This window comes from Geotrypetes seraphini, chromosome 3 (assembly GCF_902459505.1).
Source record: "Geotrypetes seraphini chromosome 3, aGeoSer1.1, whole genome shotgun sequence".
Taxonomy (NCBI): domain Eukaryota; kingdom Metazoa; phylum Chordata; class Amphibia; order Gymnophiona; family Dermophiidae; genus Geotrypetes; species Geotrypetes seraphini.
The window spans coordinates 88,581,251-88,600,751 of record NC_047086.1 but is presented as its reverse complement, the minus strand read 5'-3'; the positions used below and the strand labels follow the sequence as shown (position 1 = coordinate 88,600,751).

The window sequence follows — 19,501 nt, the reverse complement described above, 5'->3', positions numbered from 1 at the left end:
AAAAATTAAATTGAAGATTTGCAGCAATTTGATTAGCTGATAGCTTATTAAAGTCTCTAAATTTAATTGTTTTACTGATTGCCACAGTTTTAATAGTAGAAGATAGATAGATTATTGGAATTAAGTGGTGATCTGACCAAGGTACTGGTAGAGAAGGTCCTATTGCGTAATTATCTATTGAAGCAGATGATGTTATGGCCATATCGATAGTATGACCTGCTTGATGTGTGGCTTGAGATATGAGTGTACAAAAATCCATTTGATTAAGAAGGGTAGAAATATCTTTGGTATAAGTATTGTTCAAATCATCAAAATGTATATTGAAATCTCCCAGTATCAAAGAATTAGTAGAAGAAGATCCGAAATCAAATAGCAGAGATTGCAATAAAGAAAGGTTTTCACAATTAATAGGCGGTGGAAGATAGATTAGCAGAACATCCAATTTTGGTTTAGCTCTTAGGAAGAATTGTAAGGACTCAATGGAAGAATTAGCTGAGACATGTTCATTATTAAGTTTTATTGAGTCAAGTAAGATAACAGCTAAACCTCCACCACGTTTATTCGGACGATGATTAAAAAGAAAGGAAAATCCTGGAGGACAAGCATAAGAAAGATACGCTTCTTCTCCTTCCATAAGCCAAGTTTCAACTATACATAAAACGTCATAAGCGAAGTGTGTAATGAGATCTTTAATTAAATGATATTTAGTTTTAAAAGAACGAACATTAATTAAGCCAATTTTAAAAGAAGATTTGGTTGAATTAAAACAGGGAGGAAGGGACATAGATCCTGGACTGCAAGTAGGAGGGGAGAGAGGGAGAGGGGACATGGATCCTGGACTTGCAAGTAGGAGGGGAGAGAGGGGGGAGGGGACATGGATCCTGGACTGCAAGTGGGGGAAGAGGGGGCATGGATGCTAGACCTGCAGGGAGGAGGAGAGGGGAGGGGACATAGATATACTGCAAGTGAAGGTGGGGAGAAGAGGGGACATGGATGCTAGACTGCAGGAGGAAAATAGGAGAGGGGCCATGGATGCTGCACTGCAAATGGGGTGGGGAGAGGAAGGGCCATGGATGCTAGACCTGCAGGGAGATGAGCGGGGACATGGATGCTGCATTAAAAGTGGGGCGGGAAGAGGAAGGGACACAGATACTAGACCTGCAGGGGGAGGAGAGGGGAGGAACATGGATGCTGCACTGCAAGTGGGGGGGGGGATAGGAGATGACATGGATGCTAGACCTGCAAAGGGAGGAGGAGAGGGGAAGAGACATGGATGCTGGGGGAGATGAGAAGAAAGAGATGCTTGATCCTAGAAAGAGGGAGAGATGCCACACTATGAGCAGCAGGGAAGGGATTCAGGGTGCAAGCGAGAGAGGTGGGGGATGGTAGAGAGAGGAAGAGAGTGACCAAGACCAGAAAGGGGCTGGGAAAAGAGGAAGAAATTCTTAGCCAGTGGAGAGGAAAGAGAGATGTCAAACAGTGGAAGCCAAGAAGAGAATTCAGGGTGCAAGTGAGAGAGGAGTGGGATTTAGAGGGAGGCTGAACTGCAGTTGGAGTGAAAGGGAACTGAGGAGTCTGGAAAGGAAAAGGCAGGAATTTCAGGCCTCAGGCTATGCAAAATACTACAAATAAACTTTGCAGAATTTTAAAATATTGTGCACAGTATTCTGCCATGAGTAAATATGCTTACATCCGAAATCTCTCACAAAGAACTGAAAGGAAGAGTGAAATATCTTCGACTATTCCTCGGAAACACTGTATTTCTGAAGTTGGTAAAAGAGACAATTTATTTTCAACATTGTTAGTTACAAACGGTTTACTTCTCAACCTAGGGAAATCTAACAATTTCAAGCACCAGGTTTAGGAGAAATCGATTATCTGTTTTCTGAAGGCTGCCAGAAAAAAAAAGGCGAGCTTCAAGCTACGCCTACTCCATCACGTTAACGACGAATCGTACATTTTATTACCTAGTACCCTTAGCACCACAAACTGCTAAGAATCAAAGTAGAGACTGTACAAAATCAGAGCCATTTTCCTATTTCACCTCTGAAAATTATCTTTTAATGATTACATCATAATGACTACAGAAGCGATAGCAGCACCACCCAGACCTGCACCTCCGCATTTGTCTACCGCCACGCCCAGACTCGCCACTACTCGCGTTCTTTCCGGAGGGAGGGGGGGTTGTAAGCACATTGCCATAGCAGCAGTGACGTATTTTACCCTGTATCTAATTGGAGGAAACCCCGTGGCCCAAGCCGCAGCCTGAAATGCAACCTAACCAATGGAGCGGAGGGGGGGGGGGGGGAGCCTACACTTCTCCAAGCGCTCTCATTTCATTGGTCATTTGGAGGCAGAAGGCGTAGTCCTAAAGGCTGTTTAGCAGTTGAATTGGTCGGGTGGGCTCTCAATCAGGGCAGCACAGTGCCACGCCTGACTTCAGAGCTAGGCTGAAACGGGAGGGTTCTTTTTTTTTCCGCCAAGCCAAAAGCGGATCGAATTGGTGGAACCGAGCGGAGACTGTGAAGGTGAGTTTGTGACTGGATGGTTACTTTAAAGCTGGCAAACGAGCGTGTTGGGTGTTTCGGGTTTCTCTATTAGGAAAGCGATGCGCTAACGCTGCCTTGTCTGTTTCGTCTAGCGATGATCGAGCGCTTCCCCGTTGCTGCTCGCGGAGGGTGTCGGGGAGCTGCAGCCTCCGCCGCCGACGTCTGCATTCGCGGGTATCATGTGAATGGTTCTCTCACGATGGCTCTTCCTTCACTATTTTTCTAATCTCGGGTAGCGGTGAAGGGACTGGGGGGGGGGAGGGGAGGGTTGGTTCGTCTGTGGACCGAGATCGCGGTAATCGAAGGGCTGCAGGATTTCCGCCAATGAAACGTGTGTAAGTGCGCGAGAGAGGCAGAGGTGTGAGCAACGCGTAAAAGTCGTACTGCTGGGTAGAAAATGGTGGTGGTGGGGGGGAATGGAAGCTTATACCCCTGGCAGGCTTTGATTTCGATGATCTGACTAACCTAGCCTCGGTTGATTGAGACTTGGCGCTGTTCCTTCCTCTCACCTCACCCCGTGTAGGTTGTCTGGGTGGCGGCATCTCCCGTCCTCCCGCCGAACCCTTTCATTTCCCGCCGGTTTAGGGAGCGGTCTGTGTAAAGCCAAGCGTGAGGGGAGGGAGCCGGCTGGGTTAAAAAAAAAAAAAAGGCGGGGAGGAAGTCTGGTGCATGTTAGTGAGGAGGCACGAAATGATCTGTGATCTGTTAATGATTTTATTGCGATTGATACTTGACGCTTATGTTCTTTGCTCCTTTTTTTATTTTCCAGGTTGTGAGCACCCGACGAGTCGCTTCCTGAAACACTTGGGAGCTTCCTAACCCTCTTTCCATCCTCTTTTTGTGTGTGTGTGGCGGCCGCTCCTTCCTGTTCTCCCGCTCCTCTTCCCCTCCCAACCCCGTTCCTGGGCCATGGATAAAACCGAGCTGATCCAGAAAGCCAAGCTGGCCGAGCAGGCCGAGCGCTACGACGACATGGCCTCCTGCATGAAGTCGGTGACGGAGTACGGCGAGGAGCTCTCCAACGAGGAGCGCAACCTGCTTTCCGTCGCCTATAAAAACGTGGTGGGAGCGCGGCGCTCCGCCTGGAGGGTCATCTCCAGCATAGAGCAGAAGACCGAAGGGCCTGACAAGAAGCAGAAGATGGTGCAGGAGTATCGCGAGAAAGTGGAAGGCGAGCTTCGGTCTATCTGTAAAATTGTCCTGGTGAGTGCCTCCTTTCAAAGCAGTGGGTTAGTAAGAGGTGGTATATAATGGATGACTAGGTAAAAACCAAAATGTGCCAGTTTATTCAGTGTTGGTGTACTCAAGCACCCATAGAGCTGGCTCCTATGGTTAACTAATGTTCTCCCTATCACACACCAAATCACGTGTCTACTTTTCTAAAGACCTTTGGTCAGGGAGTGGTAGTTTTAACATGTTGGCAAGGCTGATCAAGCGTTGAAGCTGGAGACTGAAGCTTGTTTCTTTGGATCATTTCTTTATTTTTTATTGGGGGGAGGATCATTTCTTTCTTTTTTTTATTGGGGGAGGTTAACCTGTATGGGTATTATGATAGAGGTCTATAAGACACTGAGTGGCTTAGAATATGTAAGTGTGACTTGTTTGTCCAATATTTCAAAAAATATTAAGATTAGGTTGCATGTGATAAAGCTGAGTAGATTTAAAACCAGAGAGAATATTTTTTCACTTGTGTAATTTAAACTCTGAAGAATGTGGTGAGAGCAGTTAATTTGGCAGAGTTTTTAAAAAAGGTTTGGATAATTTCCTCCTAAATGAAATGTTCATAAGCCATTATTAAGGTGGACTTGGGGGAAATCCACTGCTTTATTCCTAGGATATTTTCAAAGATGCAAGGTACAGGGTGAAGTGTAACAAACAAAATGGAAACCATAAACTTGTTAAGTTTGCAGTGACTGGAAGGTGAACTCTTCTCCAAGGGAGGTTTAACAGCCTTCCCTTCAGAGTTTCATATTTCTGAGCAGTTTTTCAAGCCTAATTGGGTCACTTCTCAATCACTCCTTTTCTTCTATTGAAGCCAGTTTGTTTTACTATATTACTTATTCCTAGGATAAGCAGCATAAAATCTGTTTTACTGTTTGGTGTCTTGACAGATATTTGTGACTTGGGTTGCCCACTATTAGAAACAGGATACTGGGCTTGATGGACCTTTTAGTTTGTTCCAGAATGGCAACTCCTTTTTTTTTTCTTATGTGAGTGGAGAGGGCAAATAATTTTGTTTAAACAAAAAAAATCTGGTGAAGCAGCAAAACGCCTCTTGTGTTAACACTACCAGCTTTTCAGCCTACTCCAGCTCTGACTTGCTGCAAGATAGTGGATGCATCTTGTGTCTGCAGAGCAGGGGGAGCACCATCCTGTTCTGTGAGATCAATAAATGAGAAGCAGGTTGAATTTTAGATGCTTAATACAGGGGAAGAGGCTACAGTGATGGGTGCATCTTGGATGAAACTGCTAGTTAATTCTCTTAACTAAGCAATTGAGGATAAACGTTCAGTAAAAGGCCTTTGTTTCTGTAATCTTTTTTTGAGATTTGTCAAATAGGGCTTCAAGGAAGTGTGGCAAACTTTTTCAACAGTAATAGAAACATAGAAACATAGAAATAGACAGCAGATAAGGGCCACGGCCCATCCAGAATAGAGCATGTAAACTAGGTAGCTGTAATTAAGTTCTTTTGTTCTGCTTGGTAAACACTTAAAAAAATTTCTATAGAATCATTGCCCTTACAATATATATTGACTCTGCAGAACTTGTTCTGCTACAGTAATAGTAGGTACAGTAATTTTTATTGTAATGTAGATATTAAGACTGATCTTTTATGAAGAGATTTCATACAAGGTGATATACAGATTGATGTAACTACAAATTTTGTTTATATAATAGCATTAAAATGATTAAATATAGTATATGATCAATCACTAGAGGTAAACTTGGAGATGGCAAAAGTAATAGAACTAATAATGATACAGTATCAGAAATAATCCATTATGTACTGTACTTTCAAAACAGTAATAGGGGACATTCAGTGAAAACTTAATCTGCTTCTAGATGTTAAACTAAAAATGTTTCAAAACCTCATACACCTGTGTGTAATTCCCCAGGTATATAGGAAGAATTGATATATCTGGGGAATTATTACACTATATCAGACATGTCAAACTCTGGCCCACGAGCCAAATCTGGCCCGTGGTGTTATAAAATTTGGCCCACCAGACAAATACAAAATTTAATTTAAGTTGGCCCGCCAGCAGACGGGTACAAGCCTGTAACGAGCCCTGCAGTTTTTCTTCTCGGGTATCCCGTCGCCTCTAACACAACATCTTTACCTCAGCTGCGACACGCCCCCTCTGATGCCTCTTCCTGTTTCTGGCGGGGCATGGCTGAGGGAAAACTGCGAGGCCGGTCACAAGCACCTTGCAAGATAAGTTTGAAGGTGGGACTAGGGTGGTGAGTTGAAGCATGAGGGAGAGATCCCATAGCGTAGCTGGAGGGGGCTGGGCTTGAGAGAGGTACCGCTACCAGGTTGCAAATGTGTTTTTGAGTGTGTCTTCTGCTTTGTTTCTTGCTGCGCTTTGAGACTTGGAGGCGGTTTTGACCTCGTTGATGTCCCCATGTCAAGATTATTTGAGAGCTTCCTGGAGGATAAGCGCAGGACTGCGGACGGGAAGTAGAGGGAGAAACATGCTGGACAAGCGAGAAGTTTCTGATTGCCAATTGCGGGTGAATAGGAGTGCTTGGGTGTGGGAGAATGTGAGGGTAATTGAATACAATATGTGTGAACTAGGACCTGAAAGAGAGAGGAAAAGTCTTTTCTATTTATTTTGTTACATCACAACTGGCGTGGGGTTGGAGAGGTTGTAACCCTATGCTTCTACTAAGACTAAGGGTTTTTTTAAATTAAGGTGAGCATTTAGCGTACCTTAATAAAAGGACCCCTAAGTATCGTAATAAAAAATTTGGCCCGCGACTTAGCCTATGTTGTAGATTTCGGCCCCTTATGTGATTGAGTTTGACACCCCTGCACTTTATGAAATTGGTATAGGTATATGAGGTTTTGATTGATAATACTACCTCAAGACTTATATTGGTGCCTTTAAGAGAGAAACTAAAAATGTTTGGCATACAGCAGAAAATATAGCAAAGTACTACTGGCTCTATTTTGTCCATTGTCAGCATTTTTTTTAAACGTTGGCTGCCCAAGGTCTTTTATATTTTGAGTACTTGTGGTAAATATTCAAGTGCAAAGCAGCTGCCAGCACCTATCTAGGTACCTGGTTAACCAGACAAAACACCTCTTTGCAGTGGTATACTATTCTAGATAAATTACCTGGCCATTGAGTTGAGAATTGTTGCTAATTGGGTAATTCTCTGACTTCAAACAATATATATTGCTCTTATGTCTTGTGGAGGTTTGGCTAAACCTTAGTTCATGGTTTTGTTGAAGTGGCATGTGCTTGTGTAATAGCATTAAACTGTGTAGAAATGAAGAACTTGTTCTGGCAAATATTGGAAAAGGCTGCTTTGCAGCTGCCAAGCAGCTCATTTAACTAGAGGGTGGATGTTCTTGGGTGGAGTAGATAACTTGTGATTTAGTCATACCAAAGCACTAGAGGTGGTTATCCTAAAACGTAATATTAATATTCTTGGTTAAAATCTTTTTCTTAGGTTAAAGAATCCGAAAAGATTGTAATATCCAGATTCAGTTGGTTTTTAAGTGGTTGAAGAAGTGATGCAGAAATGTAGGTTCTTCTTATGCTCATTCATCAGAGTGAATAGATGTAAGGCGTGCTGCCACTAAGGGTGCAAAGAATAAACTGATCTTGCACCAGCATGTTTGTACATGAAAACTAGATTGTCATAGTAGGATTGTCCAGAAAACCCTAAAGTTGGAGAAACTTTACTAATTGGAAGTTTTTCCCATGAATCTGTATGTGCTTGATCACAAAATTTTTGTACAATTTTTTTTTTTTTTTAGGACTATCCTGGGGTTGCTCAAAGCCAATGAATATAAACACCACCAAAATCCATGTTTTCCCTTAAAATCGTCTGATGAATTTTGCACTAAACAGGTGATAATGCTATCATATGCTATGGACATAGATTAAACTTGTAAATATAAGTAAATCTGACTTTAGCATGTGTGAGAATTTCTGGGTTAGTGTCATACAGAAATTCACAGAACTATACGTTTGACTGTTGCATGGCTGATTGGGCTTGTCTTGGCCAGTATGATATCAGCAGCTGATCTGCCTGAGAAATGCTTGTGAACACCCCCATCTTTACTCAAACATCGGTTCTAGTTCTAGGCATGTTTTGAGCTTGCATGGGCAAGAATGACTTGCTGTATCTAGTACCAATACCTTCATAAACCCAATATCAGATAAGTGTGAATTCACTTTTATTCAAAGCAGTGTTTTGTAATTTTGCTGTGGTATTGTGGTATTTTTGTTCTAAATACAGTAGCACATTTCATTAGTAAGTGAGCATGTCAACTAGAAGTGGAAAAATCTACAAAGCTAAAAATGATGATCCTGGTTTACCAAGCTCATCCATCACCTGAAAGATTCTCAAGGCCAGTTACCAGAGCAGCGAGTGAGGTTTTGGCTCATTGGACACTCAGTCTTTGATTACATGGTCTACGTTGCCTACCTGAAGACAAGTTGTGAAGTTTTGGGTTTGTTTGTTTGTTTGTGTTTTCATCTGTCGTGATCAGGAAAATATCAAAGAGCATTTCAAATGAAATAGCCTGCAGTGTTGCTGACCCTGTCTTGATGTAGGCCATTGACCAAAATACAAGACAGACTAGGCTGAACTGTATGCTGGATGGTATAGCTCTCTGGTGTGAATGGAGTAACCTTTCAAAAAATAAAGGCAAGATATTTGCAACAAAAGCATTGATGAAAATGTTTAGACCTCAAAAATGAAAAGCAAGACTGAGGAAAATTAAAAAGGCAAGGTTGCTTAACGTCAAAATATGCGGCAATGGTGAGATGGATATTGAAGAAAATGACATTAATACCTAGTAAAAAGACCAATGCGATTGACTTCATAACAATTCATCTTCCATGAAAAATACTGTTTGCTCCATAAGACGCACTTTTTTCCCCTCCCCCCAAAAAAAAGTGGGTTGAAAAAAGGGTGCATCCTATGGTGCAAATTCCCAAACCAACCCCCTTCCCCACCCCCCCATTACCTTAGTTAGATCAGGGTTTCTCAACCTGCCACTGCAAGTAGAGGAAGGGAAAGGATAAGTGGGTGCAGCGATTGCATGCTGCCGGCCTAGAAGCCTTATCCCTGACGCCAGTTCTGATGTCGGAGGTAAGGTTTCTGGGCTGGCAGCGTGCAATCGCTGCACCTGCCTGACCCTTCCCAGGAATTCTTTCCGTGCCAGCTCCCCGCTCATCCCTCGCTCTCGGGCCAAGGGAGGCCATAACTTGTGGTGCCGCGCTGATGAGTTCAACCCATTGCTCAGCCAGGCATTCCTCCCCTCCCCCCCAGCCTCTGCTGCTTCATCCAGCCTGGAGCACTAGCCATTCATTGATGTCTCCACAGCAGCAGAAGGTAATTTAAATCCGTGGGCGGGCAGGCTTGGGGGGGGGGAGAGGAAAAGAGGACAAAGGCTGGATGGCAGTGAGGGGAACATAGGAGGGAGTGAGGAGGACAAAGACTAAAAGGCAGTGAGGGGGAACGTAGGAGGGAGGAAGGGACAATTGTTGGGCTTGAGGAAGGGAGGGGGGAGGACAAAGGCTGGAAGGCAGTGAGGAGAACATAGGAGGGAGGGAAGAAGGGACAATTATTGGGCTTGAGGAAGGAAAGAAAGAAATCACCAGACAACAGCAGGGGGGGGAAGAAAGGAAGAGGACAACGGTTGGAAGGCATTGAGGGGAACATAGGAGGGAGGGAGGAAGAGACAATTGTTAGGCCTGAGGAAGGAAGGCAAGAAAAATCACCAGACAACAAAAGTAGAAAATGATTTTATTTTCAGTTTAGTGATCTAAATGTCAGTTTTGAGACTTTATATCTGCTCTTTATATTTTGCACTATATTTGTCTATTTTTCTGTAGTTGTAAACCACTTGGATCCTTTTAGGCCGTTATGCTGTATATAAAGTTTTTAATAAACAAACAGGTGACATTGCATATTTTAAAGTCATCTGCCTTGACATCTGTGCCCTGTCCTGACCTACCACTAGACACCAGAGAGGAGACAGGGTGCATAGCCTGGCAAGGAGTGTTGGGTTGGGTGCAGTGCCTAGCAGGGAGAATTTGGTTCAGAATGTGGGGTTTTTTTTTTTTTTCTTTTCTTGTTTTCCCCTCTAAATCTAGGGTGCGTCTTATGGAGCGAAAAATATGGTAATGAAATAACTGCCAAAGTTGACACAGTCTAACAGTTGCAATCAGACCACTCTGTCTCAGCAGTATTAAGTCTGACAATGGTGACCTCAGCGACTGACATCTCTCAACATGCCACAGCAGAATGGCTAACAGACACAAAATTGCTGAATGTGTTGCCACTGTAAGAGAGAATCCTCCATGCTATGCTGCTTTTTACTGGGACAGTAAAGTGATTAAAAGTGATCATCTGAGTCTCACGAACAACTTGCTGTGCTTGTATCTGCTGCTTCATAATACACAGACAATAAACTTATGGGTGTGCCAAATCTATCTGATGCTACGGGCACGTCATAAGCAGATGCATCTTAATGAGTTAATTAAACTGTGGAAGCTGGTTGACAATGTAGTGACTTTGGTTTTCAATACTACACTTCTCCCTCCGTATTCGCAGGGGTTAAGGGATCAACATGACTGCGAATATTGGAAAACCGCAAATAACTTTCTCATATGTTCGTGGTTTTCTTTTAAAAACCCTCCTGCATTTGGTGAAATCGCAAATAACAATCTCGCGTTCCGGTAGCTCAACCTTATTCCAACCTTACTTCATCCCTGCTCCCCCTCTGACGCAACCACTTTCCTATGCCGCGTTCTGCCTCCTATCTTGACTCAACTTCTGTTTCCCGCGGGGTGGGACGCAGAAGAGGGAAAGCTTCAGGGCCGCCACAGGCAACCCCATGTAAACTACCGCCGCTGCCGGCAACCTTAGAGACAAGTTTGAAGGTAGAACCAGTAGGGTTTGAGAATGAGCGAGTGATGCCAGACCTGGGTCGCAGTAAGAGCGTGGAGGGAAGATACTAGGGGGGGGCATGCTGATTGAGGAGAGCGCATATGCGTGTGACACGGTCTCTTTTGACTGATTCTTGAAAAGAGGCTGGTAATCTGATTTTTCCTCTGTGCACCCTGTGAATCGGTGCTTGGAAAAATGCGGCAAAATTTTTATTTGCTACCATGGAGGAGGAGGAGGAGCCAGAGGTTTAAAAAACCACAAATAATCAAAACATCGTTTGTGGAAACCGTGAATACGGAGGGAGAAGTGTACTATTAGTAACTGTGGTAGTAAAAGGTGCTACAAAACTATTGAAAGTCAAAATTGGTAAGAAACTCTTCTATTTGGCCTGTGACATGTCTTTAGAGTGGTTATTAGGGCATTATGGAAGGTCTGTTTGGTAAAGCTGCAGGGCCAGAAAATGTTCTTAAATTTCAAGAAACTGGGGGACAAACTAGACAAGCAAGATGTGAAACTTCTGGCATTGAAAGTATGTAGCATTGTGGATGAGAGCATACAGAGCACAAGACTCGCCCATTCTTGATCTGAAATCTTTCTGTGACATGCATGACTACAAATTTAGTCAATTTGTGAAGTTGCTGACATGCTAACACCAAGAAATTTGCTGCATTAAGCAAAAATAGCACATTTTAAGAAAAATGGAGCTTTATATAATTGGTGGCTTTGAGTAACCCCAGGATGGGCTTTAAATTTTTTAAAAATTTTTATTTTCTGATCAAATCAATCTCGTAGGAAAACTTCACACACTTTATGAAGAGGTGCTGAAAAGTTCTCAAACCAACCAAGAAAAGAATGGCGTGGATATGGTTCAATCATGATCTCAAACAATGTCAAAACATAGAATTTTTCGTCTTCAAATTGACACTTGCCCGTTCCCCCCCCCCCCCTTTTTTTAACTTACAAAACCATAGTGTGGTTTTTAGTGCCTGCCAAAGCAGTAACGGCTCAGACGCTCATAGGAATTTCATGAGCGTTGGAGCTGTTAATGCTGTGGCCGGTGCTTAAAAAAAAAATGCACTATGGTTTTGTAAAAAGGGGGGAGGGGTTAATAATTCTTCAGCTACAGGAGCAAAATAATCCTCGGAATTTAGGAAGATGTTGGTTGGGCTGAGAACTTGTTCAGCACTCCCTCATAGGATTTTCTGGACAACCCTACTGCCACAGCTTGGTTGTGGAAAACAGTAATGCAAAAAGTTGTCATACGCTAAAACAAATCTTACATGTTTTAGCAGAAGGAAATTTATTTTTTTTTTTTTTTTGTTTCTAGTTGCCTAAATTCTTGGTTTGCCTTCAAGTGGATCTATGTTCCTAGGCATCAACCACCCTCTCTGTAAAAAAGAATTTCCTTATTACTCTTGAGTCTACCACCCCTCAACCTCAAATTATGCCCTCTGGTTTTACCATTTTCCTTCCTCTGGAAAAGGTTTTGTTCTACATTAATACCTTTCAAGTATTTTGAACGTCTGATCATATCTCCCCGTCCCTCCTTTCCTCTAGGGTCTACATGTTCAGGGCTTCCAGTCTCTCCTTATACAGTTAAGTGAAAAAATTAGGACACTCCATGAAATATTTCAGTTTTTGTGAGAAATGTTCACATATCGATATCAAATCTTTTTTAAAATTTATCTCTGGACAAGAAAATGATGTAATTGCAGGTAAACAACAAATATTTTCCTTGATTTACTCATGAAACAAGATATCCACAAAAATGTGTATTCTAACTGAGGAATAAATTAGGACACTGCCTACATATCCTCCCACTTAAAGTTGCTCAAATCACACAGATGTATTACATCAGGTGCATATGATTAGAACATCATTACTCAGCATTTGAAGGAGGTTTGCCCTACTTAAACCACAGACATTAGTTTGGTGTGCTCATGACCATGGTGAGATCAAAAGAGCTGTCTGAGGCCTTCAGAAAGAAGATTGTAGCAGCTTATAAGTCTGGTAAGGGATTTAAAAGGATCTCGAAAGAATTTGACATTAGTCATTCCACGGTCCAGAAAATAGTGTACAAGCGGAAGAGGACTTTCCAAACAACTGCCAACATGCCTAGGTCTGGCCATCCAAGCAAGTTGACCCACATAACAGACCGCAAGGTGCTAAAAGAAGTTTCCAAAAACCCTAAAATGTCATCACGGGACCTACAGCAGGCTCTTGCTACTGTTGATGTGAAAGTGCATTCCTCTACAATCGGAAAGAGACAGCACAAATTTAACTTGCGTGCAAGGAGGAAACCTTTTCTCTCTGAGAAACATCAAGGCCAGACTGAAGTTTGGCAGAGAGAATGTAGACAAAGACCAGGACTTCTGGAATAGTGTTCTATGGACAGATTAGTCTAAAGTTGAATTATTTGGACATCAGAAAAGAGGACACCAGATACAGTATTTCAGCAAAAGAACCTCATATACCAACCGAAGCATGGAGGTAGAAGTGGCATGGTTTGGGGATGCTTTGCTGTAGCAGGACCTGGTCAGCTCAACATCATAGAATCCACCATGAATTCTACCATGTATCAGAGGGTGCTTCATGAACATGTGAGACCATCTGTAAGAAAATTAAAGCTGAAGCAGAACTGGACCCTGCAACACGAATGATCCAAAACATACCAGTAAATCCACCAAGGACTGGCTGAAAAGTAAGAAATGGAGAGTCCTGGAGTCGCCAAGTCAATCCCATTGATATGCTGTGAAGTGATTTGAAACGGGCTATACTTGCAAGAAACCCTTCAAACATCTTGCAGCCAAAATAATTCTGCGTTGAAAGAGTGTGGGCCAAACTTTCCTCAGACAGATGTCAGGGACTGGTAGAGGGCTACACGAAGCATCTCGCTGCAGTTATTTCAGCCAAAGGGGGGTAACACTAGCTATTAGGGTGTAGGGTATCCTAATTTATTCCTCAGTTAGAATACACATTTTTGTGGATATCTTTTTGTTTCATGAGTAAATCAAAACTTTTTGTTTACCTGCAATTAAATCACTTTATTTTCCAGAGATAAAAAAAGATTTGACATCGATATGTGAACAATTCTTAGAAAAAACTGAATATTTCATGGGGTGTCTAATTTTTTCACATGGTTGTACGTCTTTTGGTGCAAACCTCTTATCATTTTCATCGCCCTCCTCTGGACCACTTAGTCGTCTTAAGTCCTTTGCCAGATATGGTCTCCGAAACTGAACACAATACTCGCAAGTGGGGCTTCGCCAATGACCTGTACAGGAGGGACAGGACCACAGATGAGAACGTGCAGCAGAAGCCAATGGCAAACTGCTAGAATTGCTACATCACCAGCGATCTCCTGCAGGTTGTAATTAGCTCTGAAAGTGAGACTGGGAAGCTGGACGACAGTGGAGAGAAGGGGGAAACATGCCGGCATTCAGGGGGGCCCACTAGTGTAGCTATTATAAGTACATGGATGGGGGAGGGGAAAGAAATAATGGGTCTTAAAACAGAGATGAGGGAGGTAGGGAAAAAGAAGTTGAACCCAGGGGATGGTGTGGGAGGAGGAATAGAAATACTGGATGGCAGGAGTGGTCATTAGAGAAACAATAGTGGTTTCAGCTCAAAGTCCTTTGCGCTTCCTGCTTGGTCCTGCACCACTCTGTGATTGGCTGAGGTCAGTTCTGGAACTGACCTCAGCCAATCATGGAGCAGCACGGGACTAGGCAGGAAGTTCAAAGGTTGCACTCCTGTGTTGTGTGCTGCTCTGCAAAGAGAAAGGCAGCCATCCAGCAGGAGACTGTGCTGGAACACCAGTTAAAGGTACTAGGCGAGCTTTGGGCTTCCCTGCATCTACGTGTAGAGGAGGAAGAACCAAGAGAAAACAATTCTGAACCAAATTTTTTTCCCTTGGTTTTTCTTTCTCTACAGGGGGGTGCATCTTATAGAATGAAAAATATGGTAGTTCTTGCCTATTGCTTAGTAGTAGAATTTACTTGAGTGACCTAATCCTGAACTCACTAACTTACCAATCATTCAGGAAATCTTTAAAAACCCACCTATCGACAAATTTACCTGACCCTTCAATTCGGCTCTACACTTAACTCATCTCACACGTTCCCCCTACCTAATTTTGCCCTATCTCAAAACTGTCCATCTACCCCTTCCCAAATCTTAACTGATGTTACCTTGCTGTCCTTACAGCACCTCTTGTTGTACACTATCTTGAACTGAAAGGGTATGATGAGATATAAATAAGGTTTATTATTAATAATAATAATATCTGGACAAATTGCTTAACCCGCCATTACCTCAAGTACAAAATAAATGTGTATGTATAACATGTAAACTGCTTTGATACACCACCTTTCTGTGGTTACAAATCCCAATCCCTTTCCCATTAGGCCAGCTTGTACAGACAGTGTAAATGAGATTTGAAAAGGAGTGTTTTGAGGTATATAACTGCTTAGTCATGTGGATCGGTATACCGTATGTGCATCTGAAGCTTGATGGCTGTGTTTTTAGTAGTGATAATGGTGTGACTTTGTATTGTGCAGGAGAAGGCAATAGTAAATTAGAGGCTGACAACTTTTTGGTTTTGGTCAAAAGTGGTTAGACAGTATTGGTAGCAGTTAGCCTCTATAGTAAATCTTTCTGTGATCTTTTGTAGTTTATGAAAGCTAACCTCTTATTCCTTACCTTCTCAGCTACTACTTTTGAGAACTAAAGCGGCCTTCTTTTCCTGTTACTTTTACTTACCTCACAAAAAATTTGTTGCTCTTACAATTAACCCTTTCAGTTTTGCCCACTGCATTCCCACTCCTTCCAGACGTTCCCATCCAAATAACAATTCCTTGATGTAATCCGCCCCCCCCCCCCCCGTCATCCGAATAACAGAAACACTTTCCCCATTTGTAAGCACCAAGTCCAGTATGACCCCCATTCTGCAAGGGTTCCATTACTAACTGCTAGAATAGCTCTCCTTTTAGAGAATCCGTACTTTTAGTATCTCCCTACTTTTAGAAGACCCCGCAATACTGGTACCCCAGTCAATCCGGCATGTTAAAATTGCCTGTTAGTAAAACTTCCACTTATTTAGATATTCTGAATGTCTATTATTAAATCTCTGTCCCCTTCTTCCATTTGTGAAGGAGGCCTGTATATCACACCAATGTAAATATATTCACCATTCCCTCTTTCCAAATTAATCAACAGTGCCTCTTCCTTGCCCTGCAGATCCTGCAATTGTGTGACTTTAATATGATCTTTAACATATGCTATTCCGCCTCTTTTTCTTACTACACTGTCTTTCCTGAACAGATTATAGCCCGGTATATCTACATCCCAGTCATGGTTCTCCGTAAACTACGTCTGCATGATCGCCACTATATCCAACTTATCTTCCATCACAACTTCTAGATCCAGAATTTTGTTTCCCATACTTCGATTATTAGTATATACTGTTTTCCAGACATTGCTCCCTTTTCCCATCTGTGCAGAAGTATTCAGTGATTTACTTACCTGAAGGGCTTATACTCACCCGGGGGCTTTTATCACCCTGCCCCATCAGTAGATTAGTCAGCCTGCTCCCAAAGATACTTCTTCCCTTCTTTGATAGATGCACATCATCCCTGCTTAGCCACCCTTGGAAAATCATCCCATGGTCCAGGTAGCCAAAACGCTCTTGACGACACCATCTACGCATTCATTTACAGGATGCAAGCTTCTCTGCCCTGGTCTTTACCCTCGGCAGGGAGGATGGATGAGAATACTGCCTGCGCACCTGACTGCTTCACCTTCTCTCCCAGAGCCACAAAGTCACTTTTGATACATTTGCAAGGGTACCTGGCAGTATTGTTAGTGTCAACGTGGATGAGCAGCATCTGATCAGTCTTGGCAATCTCTCCATAACATCTTGGATTTTGGCACCAGGCAGACAGAATATCTCTCGGGACATCATGTCTGGTCTACAGATGGATGCTTTTGTACTCCTCAAGAAGGGAATCGCTAACTTCCACTACCTTTTGCTTCTTAATGTTCATGGATCCAATAATATTTGGGATGTCAAGCTTTGGTCCTTCCTCCTTGGGATGCTCTCATCTTCTCCACTTCCAGGACAGCATATTGGTTCTTCAATTCAAGGGCAGGGGGAGTCGGAGTACCAATCTTGCAGTGTTCTGTAAACAAGTCCAGCTGTCTTCCCTCAGCACAACCTCTTCCCCACTGCTGGAAATCTTTGACACCTCATGAACCATTTTGATGTACCTCTCATTCTTGCAGATGCTTCTCAGTCTTGCCACCTCCTCTCGGTTCCTTTACAAATTGAAAGCACTACATAAATGACTACCAAAACTACACAAAGCATAACTTGTATTCTTGTGCTTGGATTTAGAAATTCTTTGCCATAATACTTGATCTATATTCTGTGATAAGAGCGGATAGCATAGCTGGTTTTAAGAAAGGTTTGGGTAAGTTCCCGAAGGAAAAGTCCGTAGTCTGTTATTGAGAGGCATGGGGGAAGCCACTGCTTGCCCTGTATCGGTAGCATGGAATATTGCTACTCCTTGGGTTTTGGTCAGATACTAGTGACCTGGATTGGCCACCGTGAGAACGGGCTACTGGTCTTGATGGACCATTGGTATGACACCCAGTAAGGCTATTCTTATGTTATGATTAATCTTGGTAATAACAACAAACTAATTTCTACTAAATCTGCCAAATGTGAATTAGGATCCAAGATGGCCGCATGAGAGGTTGTTTGAGTTTCACTCTCCCTGAAGCTCCTTTAAATTTCCATTTACTTTTAAACTTTCGTTACCTGTTTTGAACAATGCCGAAGAGGAGGGGACGCAGCGCTGCTGGAGCCTCGCAGCGCTTCAGAACGGCCGTCTTCGGCAATATTGAGGAGCTGATGGGGAGAATGCAGGGCACGCCAACATCTTTGGGGAATCCCCTGCAGGAGACGCATGGTGGAGGCGCATCTATGCCGTTCTCCATGGGGTTGGAGACATCGCTGAGCCCCGAAGTGAGAGCACCTCCCCCACGCCCTCAGTTCTCCAGTTCCCCGTGAGAGGAGGTACTTCCAGAGGTCGGAGTTCACCTCCTCCCGGAGGCTAAGGAGAACAACAGGGGGACTGTGTCGCAGGACTCCCTGCCGGTGCAGAAGAGTCTGAACGTGGAGACTGAGGAGGAAGCGGTGGGGGATGAGAGAACTCGACAGACTGTTGTATGAGATACGCTGCCAGAGGGTGAGCTAACTAAATTAAACTTACAAGCTTTTCAAATTGAGAAGCCCCGAGAGGTAACATTGGACTCTCTGTGGGATCTTGTAGCCAATTTGGCAAGATCTATAAATCCGCAATTACAACAATTAGAAAAGAAATTTAATGACCACGAAACTGAGATTAAAAATTTAAAGACTGGACTTGAGGACTCTAACACTTCAGTACAGAATGTCCAACAAGAATTAAAAGTCTCCCAACAAATTACTGAGGTATTAATTAAAGACAACACTAACCTAAGAAGGAAGATGGAGGCAATGGAAAATTTTTCTCGTAGTAATAATCTTAGACTGATTAATTTCCCCAGGGTTCCTATGATAGCCCCTAGGGAAATGTTGAAATGCTATATGACAGAAGTATTGGCGTTTTCTGAAGAGTCATTACCACCATTTACGCAGGTTTATTATCTTCCAAATAAGTCCCAGGACCAACAACAACAACAGAAATCGGGACATGATCTAATGAATATATCTAATATTTTGGAAATATGTGATAAAGAATTAGTGACCCCAGCCACATTACTTTTGACAGTAGCTCTCGCACTAGACAAAAACTGGTTGCTGAGACTTTTCTTTAAAAATAAACAAAAAAGAATTTTTAGGTTGTAAAATTCAGATGTTCCCAGATTTGGCGAAGGATACGCAGAGAAGGAGACGAGAATTTTTGTTAAGGAAACCTGGTGTTATATCCCTGGGGGCAACCTTTTACTTGCGACATCCATGTAAATGTGTAATTAATTATCGTTCCCATAAATTTGTCTTCTTTGAGCCATCTCAACTGACAACCTTTCTCTCAACTACTTGTCTGGAGAAAGTAGAGTGCTTAATTTAAGAAAGGGTGCTTTAATCTCATTCAACTAGTTATAGCTTTTGTTAAATGTAATTACTTTGATTCGCCTATTACCCTTCTTGGATCTTTTTGAGGACTTGAGTTGAAATTTATGCTTATTTGAAATTCTTTTATATGTTTTCATTTGTATTAATTTCTTGCTGAATTTCCTTTCTGTACAAGTTTATGCTTGATTATATTGAAAAATTCAATAAATATATAATTAAAAAAAAAAAAAATTGCCAAATGTGTGAAACAATTTTAAAATGTTCCTTAACTAAACCTGGAAAGCAAGAGCTGGGCTAGAAGTAAAATACTGTACTTAGTCTACACTTGTGTATTTTTGTGGGTTTGATTTGCAGTAGGCGAGACATTCTAGACAGATGGTTGTGTCCCTAAGGTCCACATGCCATCTGCAGAAGGAATCCACTCTGGATTTTTTTCTCTGCCTCTGCTGTACTTCTGCTGCTTGGCTCCACCTACAGTTTTTCCCTTCTGCACGTGTGCCATAGGAGCGTGTGTGTTCTGCTATCTCCATTTTATTACTTGGGTGTTTGGTCATCCCCTTTTTTTTTTTTTTGGGGGGGGGGGTTTCTTGTGCTCAGAGTGATTTATTTAGCTCCACCTGCATTGAGATCGAACAGTCTTTGGTCTGCAGCTGACAGGCCAATCCCTGGTGGTACCTGTTAGCCAGCCTACATTTAC

General features: G+C 42.6%; 1 protein-coding gene across 2 annotated transcripts in view; it reads left to right on the top strand.

Moving 5' to 3' along the window:
• Window positions 1-2,373: 2,373 nt before the first annotated feature.
• Window positions 2,374-19,501, top strand: part of YWHAQ (tyrosine 3-monooxygenase/tryptophan 5-monooxygenase activation protein theta) — a 50,326-nt gene continuing 33,198 nt past the window's right edge. The window contains exons 1-2 of one of the 2 annotated variants that reach the window (XM_033938410.1): window positions 2,374-2,528; window positions 3,319-3,752. In XM_033938410.1, the coding sequence (XP_033794301.1) occupies window positions 3,459-3,752 (294 nt within the window). In that variant the 5' untranslated portion in view covers window positions 2,374-2,528; window positions 3,319-3,458. Of the gene's footprint in view, window positions 2,529-2,592; window positions 2,724-3,318; window positions 3,753-19,501 lie in introns of those variants that run through there. The other variant, XM_033938411.1, reaches the window with a different exon arrangement.